This window comes from Pseudopodoces humilis, chromosome 9, assembly GCF_049639895.1.
Source record: "Pseudopodoces humilis isolate 2021_Gansu_Grassland_sample_001 chromosome 9, ASM4963989v1, whole genome shotgun sequence".
NCBI classification, from domain to species: domain Eukaryota; kingdom Metazoa; phylum Chordata; class Aves; order Passeriformes; family Paridae; genus Pseudopodoces; species Pseudopodoces humilis.
The window spans coordinates 28,189,147-28,207,073 of record NC_142208.1 but is presented as its reverse complement, the minus strand read 5'-3'; the positions used below and the strand labels follow the sequence as shown (position 1 = coordinate 28,207,073).

General features: G+C 40.8%; 1 protein-coding gene across 3 annotated transcripts; it reads right to left on the bottom strand.

Moving 5' to 3' along the window:
- Window positions 1-977: 977 nt before the first annotated feature.
- Window positions 978-17,884, bottom strand: PLEKHS1 (pleckstrin homology domain containing S1). Of its 3 annotated transcripts, none has more exons than XM_005520755.3 (15): window positions 17,796-17,884; window positions 16,105-16,239; window positions 15,596-15,687; window positions 15,398-15,504; window positions 13,890-14,024; window positions 12,680-12,755; window positions 11,917-12,024; window positions 11,164-11,259; window positions 8,032-8,142; window positions 6,927-7,042; window positions 5,437-5,646; window positions 5,122-5,223; window positions 4,606-4,741; window positions 3,759-3,849; window positions 978-2,202 (listed from the first exon to the last, which is right to left on the bottom strand). In XM_005520755.3, the coding sequence occupies exons 2-14, from the start codon at window positions 16,157-16,159 to the stop codon at window positions 3,781-3,783; spliced, it is 1,413 nt and encodes a 470-aa protein (XP_005520812.2). In that variant the 5' UTR covers window positions 16,160-16,239; window positions 17,796-17,884; the 3' UTR covers window positions 978-2,202; window positions 3,759-3,780. The 3 variants fall into 3 exon arrangements, with proteins under 3 accessions (XP_005520812.2, XP_087915897.1, XP_014105622.1); XM_088059771.1 differs by having other exon boundaries at window positions 8,032-8,139; XM_014250147.2 differs by lacking the exon at window positions 13,890-14,024.
- Window positions 17,885-17,927: the final 43 nt, after the last annotated feature.

Here is a 17,927-nt window from a genome sequence, read left to right as displayed (position 1 = left end):
CTGATGGAGGCTTTTCCAGGAATTTTCTGGGAGCTAAAGCAATTCCTAGTATTGAATGTGGTGCTGGAGATCACATCTGTGGTAAGAGGCAGCATGATGCAAATGTGTCTGAAACCACTTGTAGAATTTTACTGTGTGTGTGAGGAAATGGCTCTCCTGAGGTCACCAGAAAATCTGGGGCAAAACACAGATTAAGCACCTGGTGTCCCCAGCACACTACAGATCCATTCTCTCTGCAGTGTGCAGGGTACCATCATTCTCCTTTATTGCAGTTGCTCCTCTTTGAATCCCTTTGCAGAAATTCTTCAACCACACTGAAGTATGTCTGGCTGTTATTTAGATACCCCTATGAAACAGGGTCCCTTCAATCCCCCAGGCTGGAAGGACTCTAATAAGAGAATTAAGCATTACACAGAACTTGTCTCTGACTTGTTTCAGGGTGGACATTGCACAGATAACTTTTCCCAGCTGGACTTGTTCTCTTGCAGGACTTGTGCTTTCTTGATCACTTTATGACTGCAACCCCAGTTCTCAGGAGTGTTGCCCTTGGGAGGAAGTGTGGAGGTTGTGTGGTCTGGTTTGTGCTTTCTGTTCAATGGGCTTTTTATTTTTCTTGACTTCAATGACCTCACATCAATATAGAGACTTCCCTCACCATTACTTTCCCTCTCTTCCAGGACTTGCTTTTCTCCTGGGCAATTGCCATCTTCCTAGCTAGATGCTAGAGTAGAAAGAGCATGATTCATCCTTGGGAATCCAAGGGGAAATATTAGCAGCCACTAATGACTGAGTGCAGAATAGGAATGTGCACAAATTAACAGCCAGGGAAACAACCTAAATCTTTATTTAAGTGTAGGTTTTTTTAAAAGGGCTATCTAGTGACTCAGCTGCAGATTACAGAAGTTGTTACAGGTAATCTTTGCAGGGCAAGGAGGGGCCATGTTAGGAGAAAATGAGGTGTGTTGCAGCATACAATGTGTTGTAAAGTGTTAGCACATTTATTAATCATATGTGGGCAGACAACTTCACACACCCTAGCAGAATTTACTGTACCAATGTCACTTCCATATTGTATCTCTGTAAGTGTTATGAATCAGCCAATATGTGACATTAATTATCTGCATTTAGCACTGTGCATACTGACATAATGATCAATTATGGAGTAACACATCTGTAACTGTTTACTGAAGCATAGAAGTAACACCCCAGTTCTCTAAAATATTCTGGAATTATTCTGTACATATCTAACCAAATCCTGGTTTTGTCCAAAAGTAACATCCTTCCACAGCTGAGAGGTGCAGCATGCAGTGCTCAACATCTGCTTCAGCAGCAGGTCCCATGGAGGTGGCTCTTCTCCCACCACCATGGGAGATCTTCTTCACTGAGTCACCTCTTCTGAGAAATGTTTCTCTATGAAATTCTAGGAAATTGCTTCATGTCTTTGGATTTCTTTTTGATGAAATTCTTTGAATTTCAATTTCTCAGTTCCTTTGCTCATCCATAACTGGAAACACAAGGCATTTGTCTCACAGTTCAGTGTCATGTGGCCATTTTCAGGAACTGTTTGAAAAAATGATGGAAGAATGCAGAATGTTTGGTCTAAGAAAAATAGAAGGGAGAAAAGGTAGAGAAAATACCTTCCATAATGAAGATTTCTCTGCAGACAGTGGCAATCCAAACATTCCCTGTGCCCACTGAAAACAGGACAAGAAAAAATTTTCTGAAAAAATTGTCTAGGGTAAATATTAGAAAAAAAATTCCTGATTTTACAGAGGGATGAGTCTTGGAGTCCCAACTAAAATTTGGACTTTACTCTTCCAAAATTCAGAAGCAGAGCTCAGGCAAACTTTGGCCAGGAAAGGCCAAATGACAGAAAATTACATCCTCAGTAGATGTTCTTGAAGCAGGTGATCTGTGATTTTAGGATTCAGGCTGTGGGGACTGTCCTAGCAGACTGACAGAGTTACAAGGCTGGCAGAAGGGCTGTATAGTGACAGCCATCCCATCCCTCAGGGGCTCCTTAGGCAGAAATGGATTTGCTGTGCCCAAAGCAGCAGTGCAGAGCAAAGGACTCCCATAGCAGCTTTGGAGAAGAGCTCCCAAGGAATGTGTTTTCTTCCATTTTCAGCCTCTGTAGTTCCAGAACTGGGAGTTTCCTCTGTATTTATGCAGAATTCAGCACAAACAGGCCTTTGAACACCACTGAAACAGAAAAATCAAAATGTGATCCTTTCCACCTTGAGAAACAAGCATGTCCCAAATGCTCTTATCTCAAAAGCAGAAGTGACAGGCTGTGGGAACATTCAGTCTGGAAATTAATCTTTTGAACAGGAGCTGAGTCTGAATAGATTATATACATATTTGTGTTTGCCTGTTTTGAGTTACATGATGCTGTTTTCATCTTCAGCTGAATAAAATTCTATAATGATTTATTTTTTAAAGTTCAGCACATTTGTCAAATTTACTACTGAAGTAAGTTGCACCAATGCTGATTTTCAGTGAGTGTAGCTCCTTACTGTAGTAGCCAACTTGGCCTAATTCAGTTGGAGGCTGAATAAAAACCTCCTTTGAGCCAAATCCACCTTAATCAAAGCTTATATAAATCTCTTAATATCAGTAATAATGTGCCTGCTAAATCCAGTACTTATTTTGGTTATATCTTGCAAGATAAAATTATCAGTACTCAAACCCAGTTTGTTGCCACATCACTGTATATTGACACTATTTTACAGCAATATGTGTGTGTAAAAAATCCCACACAAAGTGTCCATTTTCATACAGGGCACTGTATTACATACACATACAGTGTTTTGCCATGTCACACCATGGTGCTGCAAGCAACAGAGGTCACTCTAGGACAGGAAAAAGCTCCCTTTTGGCATCCACCAGAGCACTCCTGAAGGCAGTTCCTTATCAATTTCCTTTAGGTGTCCTATCAGCTGAAAATTGACAATGTTTCTATGGTAGCAATGCGAGGAAGGCATGTACACAAGTAAGTATTTACAGGAAATATCCTTGTTTGGGAAATAAATAAGCGCTTGCTCTGGAAATTCTGCTGCACCAGTGACATCCCTGTGGTACTACTTGGTAGCATGAAAACATTCTCTGTGAGAAAAAATGAACTCTGTTGTGGGGAGAGCACATGCCTTCAGATACATCATTTCTCTCTGTGGTTGTCCCAGCTCTCTTTACCAGGAGTTCCCTCAGAGAGCAGGCCAGCCCTTCTCTCTCCCAAATCCATTCATTCCTTTTTCACTGAAAAAGAAATTCAAGCCCCACTGAATTACTACACAACATTTTTACAGCCTTTCCTCCAACACTGCAGCTCTTCGCTCACTTGAGCCTTTCTGTAGCTAAGGGGAATCCAGGTTAAACACGGTTTTAGTCCAAATGCTGGTTGATTGTCCTCTAACTGATTAGGAGTTCAGTAAAAAATCATTGTAACTCGGTGTAAAGAGGTGAGCAGAGGCACAAACTAGTATTTTCTGCTGAAATGAAAAGTATACAGAGCACAGAGGTCATTATCTGACCCTCATTTTCCTCCATGTAACAGAAATACATGCTAACATGAAATATAAGCCAAATACATGCCATTCATGCCACAAAATAGGTTATGAGGACATAAAATGAAATCTGCATTCTCTGTTCTTTGTACTTCAGCAACAAAAGATGTCTGGCAGCTCAAGAAGATGATTATCTCTATATACCATATATCACCTTCTCCTCCCTGATCTTTTCCCTTGAGTTTTGGCACTTACTTAATCATTGAGGTCTTTTTTTTCAGGAGCATGAGCAGCCTTTAGCATGGAAGATATCTGAATGTGGAATCCTACACACAGTAAGTTTCACCTTATGAAAGAAAAAAAAAGGACATTTTTATAGCTTGTTATATCTGATCAACATTTGTGCAACTATCTGACTTGTATTTGAACTAGCTGAATAAAAATTCCCCATTAGGAGAGATGAGTATTTTTTTTTCCTTGCTAAGATTGCCTTTCCTTTCTTTAGATGGCAATAGCGTCTCCTGACCTCAACCCTCTCAGCAGAATTCAAATATGAATGTGTTTGGATATGGGTCACGAACCTGAATATTAAAATACGAGTTCAGAAACACATGTCGTAGATCACAGTTGGGTTAAAGAACTCTTAGGAATGTCAAAAAAACACAGTCTCGCACAAGATGTGTAGTGCTCAGTAAGCAATAGGACATAGGAGTCCAGGGCTCTGCCCTCAATGCCCAAAACCATTACAAGCAACCACACATCCACTGGAGGCAATGTTTTATTTCCCAAAACTTGCAATTTATATGCATTAGGCAAAAAAATCCCAAGTAACTCTAGCTAATGTTTGCCAAATAACATCTCTTGGTCTTGCTCAAAATCTTCCTCAAGCTCTGCAGTGCTGGCCTTGCACTCCCCACATAGCTCAGGAACAGGAGACACCCACCACATCAGAATGATGCTGAGCAGATATTTGGTGCTGGAATTATTCATGCCACACTTAGACCAGAGTAAACTGGTTTGAATGGAGCCTCTTGAAATGCAAAAAGGGAAATTGCTTTTTCATTTGGCTCGATACCTTTGAGTCAGAGATAGTCAAGCTCACCTCCTTTCTTGTGGACCTGCTGATGAAGAAGTAAGCCTCCTCCACACCTTGGGGCTGCAGATCATTCACAGCCACCACGTGGTCTCCGTGGTTAAACAAACAGCCCAGTCTGTGAGGACCTGTCCACTGTGCAATGCTGTGGAGGGCAGACAATGAAGGAAACATACAGAATATCCAGTCACTGCAGTGGCTGGACAGGACTGCATTTATGGGGCTGCCCTCCAGAAATGACACACACGTTCAGTGACTTTGTAACCTTTTGATCTGGTTGAAACCATCACTAATTATTACACAGCATGCTGGATTCTTCAGAGGCCTTTACAACAGCATTTGAAACACAAACTCTAGTACACCAAGAATCAGAGAGAGCAGAAGGAATCACTGAAGTGCCAACAAGCACTGCCCCTGCCATGTTCTGCCCTGCCACAACTGCACAGGGGTGTCTATAGTCAAACACTTCTGTGCCTGTCACTTAGTCTCATCTCACAGCCACTGTCACAAGACATCCAGACTTACCATATTCGTCCTGCTGCTTCAGTAAGTTTTAGGTAATTGCTAATATCAGCCAGGGGTACGAAAATATCCAATTTCTGCAGCTGCATCTCATCTGTAACTTGACTGTGAGAGAAAAACAGAATCACAGAACAGCTCAGATTGGAAGGGATCCATAAGGATTATTGAGTCCAACTCCCTGCTCCTTGCAGACTCCCTAAAACTAAATGCTGTGACTAAGAGCATCATCCAAGTGCCTCTGGCACGCTGACAGGTGTGGCAAGGTGAAACCCATGAACACATCTGTCTTCTCTGCAACCAGCTGGAGAAGACACTTACCTAAGCAGTATAGACAGGTGAACCACTGAGAGGGGTAATGAGCTTTGCCTTCTCTGGAGGGTTGGCTGCAGGCTGGCACTGCTCTCTGGCAATTCTGTGTCTTTGTCTGCTTCCAAGTCTCTTGGACATGCACTGTTGTTCTGGCATTTGGGAGGGGATGGGAGCCCATCACGTCTGCACGTGAGCTGGCATCTCTCATCCAGCAGCTTACTAAAGAGAAATGATGATAAAAAATTAAGAAGGGGTTTGACAATTCCGGGCACTCTTGCTGTGTTTGAAGCTGGATCAAGCAGCCCTCGATAAAGCAAAGAATAACAAGTTCTTGTAGCATATCCAGTGGACAAAATAAAATCTAAGTAAAATAAACAGTTCTTCTAAAAATGGACCATAAATCTCAAAATAAACGTTTTCAATATGCAAAAACTATTTATTAAGCCTGGAAACATTTCAGCTAACAGCATGCCTTGACAAAGAAACTGAGTACAGATTGTTGGCCTTGGCTGTACGGGGGTCTGCAAGGATGTAAAGCTGTCCCTTGGGAGATGTGATAACTCAGAACTACTTGAACTCATTTTAATTTTATTTGATAAGCCTTTTATTGCCTGGACCTGACTCCCCATTGTGCCCCAAACAAGACTGGGGTTAGTAGCAAAAGCTGCTCTTGGTGTATTTAACTCAGATGGCATAACCTTGTGAGGTTTTTCATAGTAATTCCCTCTGGGGGCTCCCAAAGATGCAGATGAGCTTGAATTAATCTATTGGGATTGACTGGTTAGTGGGTCTGCATTTCCAGCTGCCTCCCTCCATGTGGCCCAAGACCTGTCTGTAGCTGTCAGGCCACAGCTAACAGCTACTGACCACTCCTCTGGCTCAGGAGGAGCTTTACCCTGCAGGCACAATTCTCTTCAGCATTCAGTGCTATATTGTGGAGGTTGTAAAATTTCCTTGTGGCCCTACAACCCTGTCACAAAGTTCAGGTCTTTCTTTGTGACGTGGCAAACACTGCACCTTCAAAACACACAACAGAGACGTTCTCTGGATGGCAAAATGAAACTCACATAACTTCTTAATGGAAAAGTTGGGAGCTAATGCCCCATCTCTACCTTTCTCTTTTAACCTCTAGATAACGCTGCCTGTTTTGGAGAGCACCTGTCTGAAAGGTTGTTGGAGTCTGGCTGCAGTGAGTCAGTAAAGTGGTGAGCTGTTGTGAAAAAGTATGAGTCAACAAAAGGTGCTGCATTGTATACTCCATGTAACAGGATATGTAAGTGCAGGAGCCTGCAGTGTGAGCTTAAATTTCGTGTTGATGAGTTTGAATTTGACTCCAGTGTTCCCACGAGTGCTGAACTTTGTGAACTGAGACCCAACAATGACTCATGCAAACAAGATGCAGCCTCTAGATCTTGTTATGCAAATAGCAGAGATGTCAGTTCTATCTCTATTGCTATGTCGCTTTTAATTTCCAAAACCTTAATGAAGTTGCAACTTACAGTGATTTCATTGACATATAAATGTTCTCCTTTACTGGGTTGCTCTGCACTGGCTTCTCTTGCACTGGGACATCAGACTCAGCTGTAAGATCAGGCTTTGATACTTCAGCAGTGCACTGTCAGAAACACACAGCAATACAAGACATTAATGACATTGCCCTGCCTACAGAAGAAACCCCCATTAAATTTCCTTATTTTGTTCAGTGCTCATGCTGTGTAAGCATATTGACTAATATAGCCTGGGTTTCCTCAAATCAGTCAATTCCCACAAAATGGGAGCTAGAAAGGTGCTTGAAACTTAAAAGTTAATGCTGGAATTATTGGCACTGCCAGACTGGGACATGACCAGCTATATTCTGAAGTACTACCACAAAAAAAAAAAAAAGAAAAAAGAAATTGTTGCCTTTTAATTTAAGCAGGCTGAAAAAGGGGACTTATTCTTTGGTTGTGCTTGACTTAGAGCCCTTAGATTATATGACCACATCACCATTGTTAATGTCCTTTAGTCAGATGTACAGTCTGTGACTTCTGCAGAAAGCTGACCACTTATCTTCTCCTGACCACTAATTGCATGGGAAGTCTAGAGAAATTAGCCTCCCAAATTGGATGTCAAAATTTGTATAAAATTAACAGTGTGACTTCTCCTGCTGCTTTCACAGTGAAATGTAGATACCAAAATGTACTGCAGTGTTTTAAAAGTACTGCTTTCATGCAGCTTGCTGGTGCTTCAACAGAATTACACTTCAAAATATATTAAACTAATGTACTGTTACATTTTCTAAATGAAGTTTCCACTTTCAGAAATAAAACTAACTAATCCCATTATACAATAGGCAAAAGCCATTTACAATGAAACAGTCAATTTGGGGAACTTCAACAAAATCAGCAATGTTTTTGTCAAAATGCCACTTTGCACCAGGATGATCCTTTGAGTGAGTCTAGCATATTTTTTTCTTGTATAAATGAAAGCTCTATTGCTTTATCTATGTATTCCTTTTGCAAGGTACAAGTGGTTCCTTCTACCAGTTCCTCTTTGGCTCATTAAATGTCTCCTGTGTCCTTGGAGCTGTTAAAAGACCAGCAGAACTCACAGCTGATAAACTACCTTTGCTAAAACGTTGCTGGGAGTTTGGTAATAATCTTCTTCATCCTTTTTGATGTTTTCCTCTGGATCTGACAATGGCAGAGTTTCCTCACTTCCCAGAATTTTATCCTGCTGAAAGAATGGGTTTGTATTTAACAGGCTCAGTTTTACAGATTAGCATACATTTTTCCCTTCTGTGGAGAAGTAACAGAATCAGAAAATATTCACAGAAAACATGGTAAGATACATTTCTCCTTCAAGTGAGAGATGCTCAGAGCCAGCCTATTTTAGAAACAAGGTTTCTGTATCTGTACTGTCTGTATTTTTGAAATTCAATGCACACAGGAAAAACCAGCCACTATTATTAGTACTTCCCATAGATGGATTAGTGGTAACCAGGCTGTTGCAATTGATTTCATATCACAACCTATTATTTTGTTTAAAAATCAAGGGTTCTAAACACTTTGTGTCTGAATCTGCATGAATTTATGATCACTTGTGTGGAAAAGATTTTCTTTTTGCCTCCAGTTCTGAAGTCCTTACATTAGGAAGAAAATCTGTAGCAAATATAGGGATGAATTGGGATATATTTGTCCTTTTTAAGCAGCTTTTAACTGCTATCAAATAAAGAATGAATTTGGGATTTCCCTAAGTAATGAGAAATTTATTGTCTCATACTTCTCTGTGAACAAAAAGATACCACAGAAGACTGGAGCTCTCACATAGAATCCTTTGTGTCCTGAGTGATATTCTGCCTTCATAAATACCTGAAACATTAAGATTGAGGCAATTTGGTATGCCAAGGAGAAATTAATCCCTCCACCAAGTTTACCTTTTCAAGTCGCAAAGAGAAATTATTTATTTTTATGTCTCCTTGTTGACTTCACTATAGTGAAGAGTATGGTAATTAGTATTTAGCTGCCTCCCAGTTCAATTCTCTGAGCCATGTTTGTGATGCAACTGTTTTTTATCTCTGCACTTACATCCTTGGTTTCCATGGTGATCATTTTAATAATTGCTAAATATGCCAAGAATATATTACTGTTTTCAAGGTAAAGTAAATTAAATTAATTACTTTCTTGCATGTAACAAGAAGAAACTGGCAATGAATATTAATTAAGGATAATTATTGCATTTTTTTTTCCTTATTGGTATAGATGGCATTAAGATCAACTCATGCAATGGGAATCAGGAGAAACTTCAAGTGTCTGTTGAACCATAATATGGATTTACATTGGAGAGCAGGTAGACTATGGAGAAAACTGGCTGTAGCAAAAGATAGAAATGACACCTGGAGAACAACTGAGCCATTGTTACCTATAAGCTCCTTAAGGAACATTATGTGTTGCCCTTAAAGGGAGGAATCCCTCTTTCAAAAACCCAGGTGTGTAACAGATCCCAAGGGTGCCCTGCAATACAGTAATGCACAGCACAGGGTGATGCAAGGCAGGGCTCCTAATTTTGATGTATTCAGATGTTGAAAGCCCTTTATCAAAATAGCTGATACTGAACTGCTGAGTCTGACCAGGTTTGGTAGTTCCAAAAGGGGGGTTGAGAAGGAGCCAGGTCCCCAGTTCCCTCCAGGGTCCCTGCCAGCACGACTAGACTCACTGACATGGAGAATCCTGTTTGCATACAGCTACTGAACAAAGAGTTTTTAGGATCTGGGCCTGGATGAGGGAACCACCAGTAAAAAGCAAAACACATCAGATGCTTGAAATGAGGAGTCACACTGCTAAAAGGAAGTAAATACAAGAGATTAGTTAGGAAGTCAGTTGTCTACACGTCACTGAGCAGAGAATAGCTCTGGAGATGTTAGCAGATGTTAGACTTATGAGGCAAGAAAAATATTTTTATCCAATGAACAAACCTTGTTGTTTCTTGTTCTCTATACAGCGAGGTTATTTATTTTCACATATGTCAAAACAGAAACATGAGCCCTGTGCTATTCCCTGTGCTTCTGGCTAAAAAGCTAAAATCCAAATTCCTTATCTTTGAACCCTCATGGCCAGCCTGTCCTAGCCTGAACAGCTGTATATAATACCTGCTCTCTAAGGCACAGTAAATATGAGAAGAATTAATGAATAAGACAGAAAAGGTATGCACAAGGAAGAGACACAAACAAATTCTTGACATACACCCAGAGCAGGACTGGTTAAAATCAGACCAAGGGTTAACTCCATGCATTTCAGAGCTCAGACTCACAATTGAATTACTGCAACTTTATAAAGTACTGTGCATCAGCTGAGCTATGCTGATTGCCCATGGCATTGCAATGTAGTTTCAGCTATTCACTTCTTTCCACTAAATTTAGCTGTATTATCTCATGCTTGCTGTCAGCCTATATACAAGGACTGAGATTGCAGCATGTGATTTACCACCCTGTTAGCTGTGATAGCAGAACAGATTCTTTGCCCTGCATCTCAGCCACTCCAGGTCATAGTTCAATGCATAAACTGTCAGTAAAGATGGGTTTAAGCTTCAGAGTGGTGTGGTAGAGCCTTGGTTGTGCCTTCTGTCCTCTTGACTCTGCTGCAAAGGCTGCAATCCATGGCAGAGGAAAACTGCTGCAGGCACTAGTTCAGGGAACACAGGTCAGAACACTTAGCCAGTAATACAAGATAACATTCATCTTTTTATCTTTCCAAATCACTCCCGCTAGATATGGAAGTGAAATTACTTGAAGACATATTAATGCTGACAGAAGGTCAGTTCTAAGATGTGCCTCAATTTAACAAGCTCTTGTTCTGTAATTTAGTTACAGACTCGATTGCTACTGGCAAAGGCTGAAGAAATAAACCATTTAGGAACAACTGTGGCACAGCTGAGAAATGTGCAGGGAGGGACAAATCATCAGTGAAATGCAGAGCTTTCTTCATCAAGTTTGTGAAAGCTGCCACAGAAACTGTGAGGCTCTGACTCCAAAACACCTAAACAAACACAGGTATTTCAAACAAGTTTTTAGAAAATAATTTTCAATGGTAAACAAGAAAACAGACAAAATATTTAGGAAACTTTTATAGTGGAAGTCAACTCGATGTGCTAGGAAAGTAGGTGGATAATCTATAGTCACAAATACCCAGGTGAGATAAAAGCCAACATTCACTTCTGCAGACAGAACAAGGCAAGAGCTGTTTGATTTGTTCTGCTCACCAGGCTTGGAAAAACTCCTCTTGGTGAGTCACACTGAGCCTGACGGGGGCCAGGATCTGAATAAGGCCTGTTCTTGTCTTCTGAGGAACCGTTCTCCTGTATACAAAGGGAAAAAGTTGACTGCTCATAAAGATACACTGGAGGTGTTTGACCCACATTCAGCTTCCTCTCATTTGCACAGAGCTTTGTGACTAAGAAACCCAGCAATTCCTTGGCTGCTATTTCACCCTGATACCTGGACTGCAATTGCTGTGGGACAGCAACAATGTGTTCCTGTTCTATTTAAACATTGAGGGGAAAGTCTGAAAGGCGGAGAGGAATTGGATCTGAGCTCTCCTCTAAGCTTTACAGCCTAAAAAGAGAGAGATAAATAAAAGCACAATCACAAATCATGAGGAATGTGGCTAGCAGCTGCCAAAACAGTCATCACATGCCTCTGCCAAGGCATGTCAAAGCAAATCTTCGGGAGTTTATTTAATGTCCACTAACATTTGCTGGTCAGGTGAGACAGCCAGTGAGGACTGTCTCTCATTGCCTGTACTTACACGCAGACTTGCCCCAAAACTATTTCCCTTGTGGGGACTCTGTGGTGTTACTGTCCAGGTCCTCCTCAGGAGCCCACCAGAACAGAGCACCCAGTACCCACTGCAGAAACTCTGAACAACTTTTGGTAGAAAAAAACAACTACACAAAAGAAACTTCACAGTCATGCCTAGGCACAGACTCGTTATTTAGGATGGTTAATTTGTTTACCTTCTGGTAGCTTTGCCTGTCTGGAAAGTTGGTTATATCTATAGAATTTAAGAACAGTGGCAAAGAGGAAGGCCGGCTTCTGACTTCTGGATTAGTAAGATCTTGGTTCTAGAAATAAGGGAAAAGCAGTAAAAGAAAACAGGCACCTGTTGGGCGTGGGCTAAAATGTACTGACACATTTCACTAGAGCAAACTTCTTTTCTAATGGCTCAGGCGTTGTCTGCATGGCATTTTTCAGGCAGACATAAATTTTCCCTGCTTGCCTTTTGAGCTGTCTGGAAGCTGCAGGGATGTGAGTGCTGAGTCTAAACTGGTGGGCCTGGCTGTCTGACAAAATGCAGAAATTTGGGTCTGAGCTTGACCTACCAGAACTTCCAGTTGATTTATAACATTGGCAGACTGATGTAAAACAACATGTAAATATAGCCAAAATGCACCCACTAAGTCTAACACACATTTTCACTCTGATGCCTCCAAGGTGTGGTTCATTGCAGTATAATATCAATCTTGCCTCATTTCCATATGGCTTACTCTTCAAAGAGATTTCTTTGAAAAAAAAAATCAATCCCAGTGCAGACAGACTGTGCAATGCCTACTTGATGCATAAAGCCAGGGTACAGGAATTTATATGAAAATGAATTTCTGAATAACCAAGGTCAGAAGCAACTTGCAAGGCAAAGATCAGGAAAATTCCTTTGCACACTTTTGTAATGAAAAAAAGAAATGTCTGTTTTTTCTAAAATAAAGTACAGTAACATGTCACCTGAGGGCAGCATCCACTTCTTTTGTCCTCCCTGCAGATTGAAGATATCAGAGTGACCCAGTCCTCTATTTCCTGCCTGAATTGGAACAAGAGGAAGGAAAACTTACTGACAGGTAACAAACAAGGGCAATCCTTTTGCCTACCTACTTCTTCCTGTGGGGGCCCAAAACAAAAATTCCTGAGATCAAGGGGAAAACCCTTCATCTGCCTTTCAGGAAAGGGTGCTTGTGTTGTCACAGACAGATGGCAAAGTCTGACTCAGAGAGCTAACAAGGCTTGGGAATGGATTTGGGCCATCAGGATGAGAAACATGCCATGAAAGGACGTTTGAAGCTGTTTTTCATGCTTGCAGTGGATTTAGTTGGATTAATTCTGGAATGCTTCCCACTGCGTGTGGGCTGTGAGAGCCGCGCCCCAGGGGAAGGCACTGGGTGGCACGCTCAAGTAGCATTCAGGTATGTGTTTTTCTTCTTATCAGAATTTCACACATCAGCTGCTCTTCTGCAAAAAGGCAAAAATTCCCCTGACAGGCTCGTGACTGGGAAACTGAAGAGCAGATGCTGGGAACCAGCAGTACAGGAGCACTGTGACAAACATCCTCTTTGCTCACCTAACTGAGCTTTGGCTGATCACCTCCACAGAAAGTTTCTGACCCTATTCAGGACTCAATTCTAGCCTGAAAAAACATGGACTGCACCACTCTGCTGCAGCAAATGCCCCAGCTGGTGCTTCTGGGAGCTGTTTTCCTTCAGAATTTTTGCCTTCAGTCTACTTCCCTTGATTAATAATCTTGTTTTCAGGCAATATTATTCCCTGTGGTTTATCCATGAGGAGCAGAACCTTTTCTAACTGCCAAGAGCTGCTGTGTGAGAAGGCAAAGGTCTCTGCTCTTTCTTGTCCCCTAACCAGCATGGTTTGAAATGGCACTGCCACTGCCATCCCCACTCCCAGCCCTGTGCCCCTGCTGCTTTCACGTGCTGGATGCTGTGACTGTGTAGTGCAGGGAAGGTGAGCTCACCTGCCTGAACCAGCAAAAAATTAATCCAGCCATGAGTAAGGGGGCAGCTGAATCATCTCATCCCAGAGCTGTGCCATCAGTGGCTGAGACAGAAGGGCAGGGGGTGGCTGGGAAGGAGCAGGACCCTGCCCTGGGGCGGGTGCTACATTGTCACTACACTGTCACTGCTTCTGCACATCTTGCTATGCCCACCTGCTGTTCCCAATGAGGTAGTAACATCTGTTCCCAGTGCTGATGGACATCACCTGCTCAGGAAGGCATTTAAACATCTTCCTCACTGTTCCCATAATTTCAGCATTACTTACGCCAACTTCAGTACTTATGATTCTGTGAAGATAACCATACAAAGCATCCTATATAACTCTACACAGGTACAAACAGAGACACACACATATATGTGTGCATGTCCATATTTTACTCTGAGCACAGAATAATATGGTAAGATCTGCAAGGGAAAAGATAAACATTTTTCCACAGGAAAAAAAAAAGTGCTACAGAAAATAAACACACACTTTCAAAAGAGATGGTCTTTCAATGAAGAAAATCTCCAGGTAAAAATATAAAATTAACTTTTGCAAAGTGCCCAGACTATGGATCCTCAGTTTTGGAAAAAGGGGCTTTTGGTTTAATTCAGAATCTTGAAAAGAAACAATAGTAAGAAAAAATTTCTTGTGGAAGTTTTTTAACCACTAGAAAACAATGTATTTCTTTTGAAACTAATTGTATATTAATAGCGTTTTAATGGAGGGGAAGAGGAACAGAAGTACTCCTAATGGATACTTGAAGCACTTGGAGCACTACTTCCATTAACTTCCAAGAAGCCAAATTAATAAAGGTAATAGCAACAATAATTATGGTAATAATGTAACCACAGACCACTGAACAAGCTGCTATATTTTTGAAAGCTTCACAGTGTAAATCCTTTTAATGGAAGAAACACAACAGCAATGTGGTGAGTGACCTCCATGCCTAACAGTTCAGGGAGCCTGGAGTATTAACCTCTAGATCTGACAGGAAAATATTTACATTTTCCATTAAGCTTTCTGTTTCCCTTGCACATATCTCATACCACATGGTAGGACATGGTAAAGGGTGCCAGCCCAAAGCCAGTGACACTCAGTCTTGCTGCAGCAGGCACTGTGCTGACAGGAAGGAAATCACCAACACAAACGAGCCAAGCAATTTCTTGGCAGAATGAGAAGCAGAGAGCAACCATAATCAGCCCAAACGGCTATGAGAAAGTCAGGAGACCTTTGCACAAACCTGCAAAGCACTTTGTGAAGCTGTAAGGTGCGAAAAGGTGTATGCCACAGTTGAGAGTGGCACAGCCTGTCCTTATTCAGATGTGATTGAATGCATAGCACTGTCCTCACAGGAGGTAAAATGTGCAGTACTGCAGGAGCACAGCCCGTGGGAGCGTGGAGCCAAGCCAGGTACCTCACTGGCAGCTACATCACAGCAATCACTCACACAATGTAAATTAAAATAAAGCAATTCAGGATTTTCACTTCTACGTATGTCATAGTTGCACCCAAAGCCCACAAATCCCAAGGGACTCCTCTGTGGACTTCACTGGGTTTGAGTCAGGAACCTAATCCTGACTTGTTCAGTCAGGAACAAATGCTTGTTCAATCAGTGGCCACTGAAGAGTGCTGATACATGACTTAAAATAAAAAAGATGGTGCACTTGAGCTACATACTGATCAACAGCTATGGAGCCTTTTATGTGTTGGCCTTTTAAATACTTCAGGATGTAATTCCCTCTGCTGGATTTGGACAGGACAAAAAGACGCCTTTTCCAGGAATTCTGCCAAAGAGAAAGCAATTTGTGTCTCATTAAAATTCAGGATAGCAAGTATGAGGGATTGCTGAAATATGACTAATCTGTTCTAGTATACCTGTGAGCTGAGAAGTTGAAGAGGTGGGGATTTGATGAGGAATCCATGCTTGCAGACTCCACCTTCAGGGCAAAATGTATTTTGAATTCTCACTAATCAAAGAGAAATGAACAGCACCATTACTTAACTTGCTGCCAATTAATCTTTTTAAAAAGACCTCTTTGAACTGGAAATTGTTGCTTAGCACTGTGTTTCTGTGCTTAAATGGCCATAAGACAAACACAAATCAAGGCCATAAAATATAGAGCCAGGTCCTGCATCTCTGATGTTAATGCTGACAACTGGCTCAGACTGTAAAGTAAAGGTAGTGAAAATGTAGAGGCTCAGAAGATATCATGAGCTGCTGTCTTATTTAAGATCTAATTTAACTCTTGGGGTCTGGTCTTATTTTGCTTCATAATTATTGATCTGAAATGTACCCCTAAAGAAATTCATAGATGGCATTCAGCTAAGGATAGATCATCTCACAGCTTTACTACTGACTAATTTTAGTAGGAGAAATTTTGTACCTGCAGAATTTCTTTTACTTGTAGAAGCCATCCTGATTGTTTCTTCCACCCACATAACAAAAAGAGCAAAAATGTTGAAACTAATTCCTTTCAGCTGGCTTTCTGCTGAGCAGCATTTCACTGCACACACAATTGCTGTTGAGAAAATAACAAAAATCTTACAACTGTTAATTTTCATAATGATGATCAAAATACATAAAATAGCCATAATAACAATTAATTTAAATATATTTATAAAACATTGTATCATATTAAATGATACACTATATGCTATATTTGTTATTTTATAATACTATCACAAAATTACAAATAACAAATATTATCCAATTTTATAGGCCAAAAAGATGATTTGCCTAGAAGGGATGAAATCTGTCAAGAGAACTTCATTTGGCTCTTTCTTTTGCACTAGTCACACCACCTGTAACCTAAGAATACTTCATCCATGTATGTTTCTAACACTGCTTTGCCAGTACGATCAGTCCTGTATAAAATTGGCATAACTTGGCCTAAAGAGTGTAAAATATGCATAGAAAATACAATTATAATACTACAGCAATTTCAAGAATTTGCAAATTTGTCCTATTAATACAATGCCTTGTCAAAAGTTTCTCTTTGCCTTACCTCAAAACTCTCACTCCCTGCAAAACCAGATCTTGGCTGGAAGTTGTTTTACCTACAAGGAGGTTACAGAGAGCCTCTCCTGGGAAAATCTGAAGGATTACAAGTGCTCCTCTCTGGTTCTTTACTGAGAACCCTGGCTGCAGTGAGAGATTTAAGGGCTTTCCTCCGTTTCTGTTTCTTTGGTGATTTACTCCATGGTGCCAAAAGTAAACATGGTACAGGCAGGAGGAGGGTGGTCAATAATGGGGTGGGTTACACATGGAATTTTACCCCTGAGACACAACTGAAGTTATAGACTTCCATTCCTCCTGTTCTAGGCTGTAAATGGGAATGACCCACTGCAAACTTAGGTCCATCAGAGGTTTCTGCACATTACTTTTTTGAGGTTTTTTTCAGGGAAACCTTTGCATTTTTTTCCTTTTGGGGAGAAAGTTTTGTTGTACTAATGCCGTGATAAACCATTATAAAATTTGCTTCTAGAGTTTTCATCTGTTGCCTACCAGAAAAATAAAAGGACAAAAAAGTAACTTCCAAAACTAAAAATGACTGTACACAAAGTCAATAGTAGGGGCACACACCTGGGGTTGCAATGAAAGGCAATGTATTGTTCTGTTCAATGTGACTGACAGTCACCTCAACTGGCAAACGATGCAATTACTACAAAACAGCGTTCCAAGAGTCTCTGACAGGATAAAAGTCTCTTCAGGATGTCAGTAAAAGTCAAGATTTGCACGTGGGAAAACAAATTCCCATGAGATTAGTTGTGCTACCTCACTCTGCCTTTTGGGAAAAAAGTTTTTAATTGTTATATTTAATTGTCTTTTCAACAGTAAGAGACATTGTAAACAGGTTATGTCTAATTCAAAATAGAAAATGCCAAATCCGTGATTATACCCCCCCAGATTTTTGAATGCCAGGCATTAAGGGATTTGATTGCTTCAAACCTTTTGAAATGCAATGAGACACTTCAGTCAAAACGCAAATAAAATGCCTCAAATCATTACGATGAAAGCTATTATAAAACTTCAAAAATTTCCAAGATAAGGAAAACAAACTGTGTTAATACTTACAAGCAAAATGTCTTCATGGTGAAGAAGGTTTTAGAGAAATACACCCTCAAGTAAATCCAGATTTCCTGTACTGCCTCCTGCAGCAAAACATGATGTGTCCCTGTCCTGCAGGGTGACTGCCCTCTTATAGTC

Excerpts from the sequence above, each read along its gene's own strand:
- PLEKHS1 (XM_005520755.3), bottom strand. The coding sequence starts at position 16,159 with ATGTGGGTGGAAGAAACAATCAGGATGGCTTCTACAAGTAAAAGAAAT. Across the intron at positions 12,025-12,679 it reads GAAGTGGATGCTGCCCTCAG|AACCAAGATCTTACTAATCC; the intron begins GTGACATGTTAC and ends CCTTATTTCTAG. Across the intron at positions 8,143-11,163 it reads GAGGAGTTTTTCCAAGCCTG|CAGGATAAAATTCTGGGAAG; the intron begins GTGAGCAGAACA and ends CCATTCTTTCAG.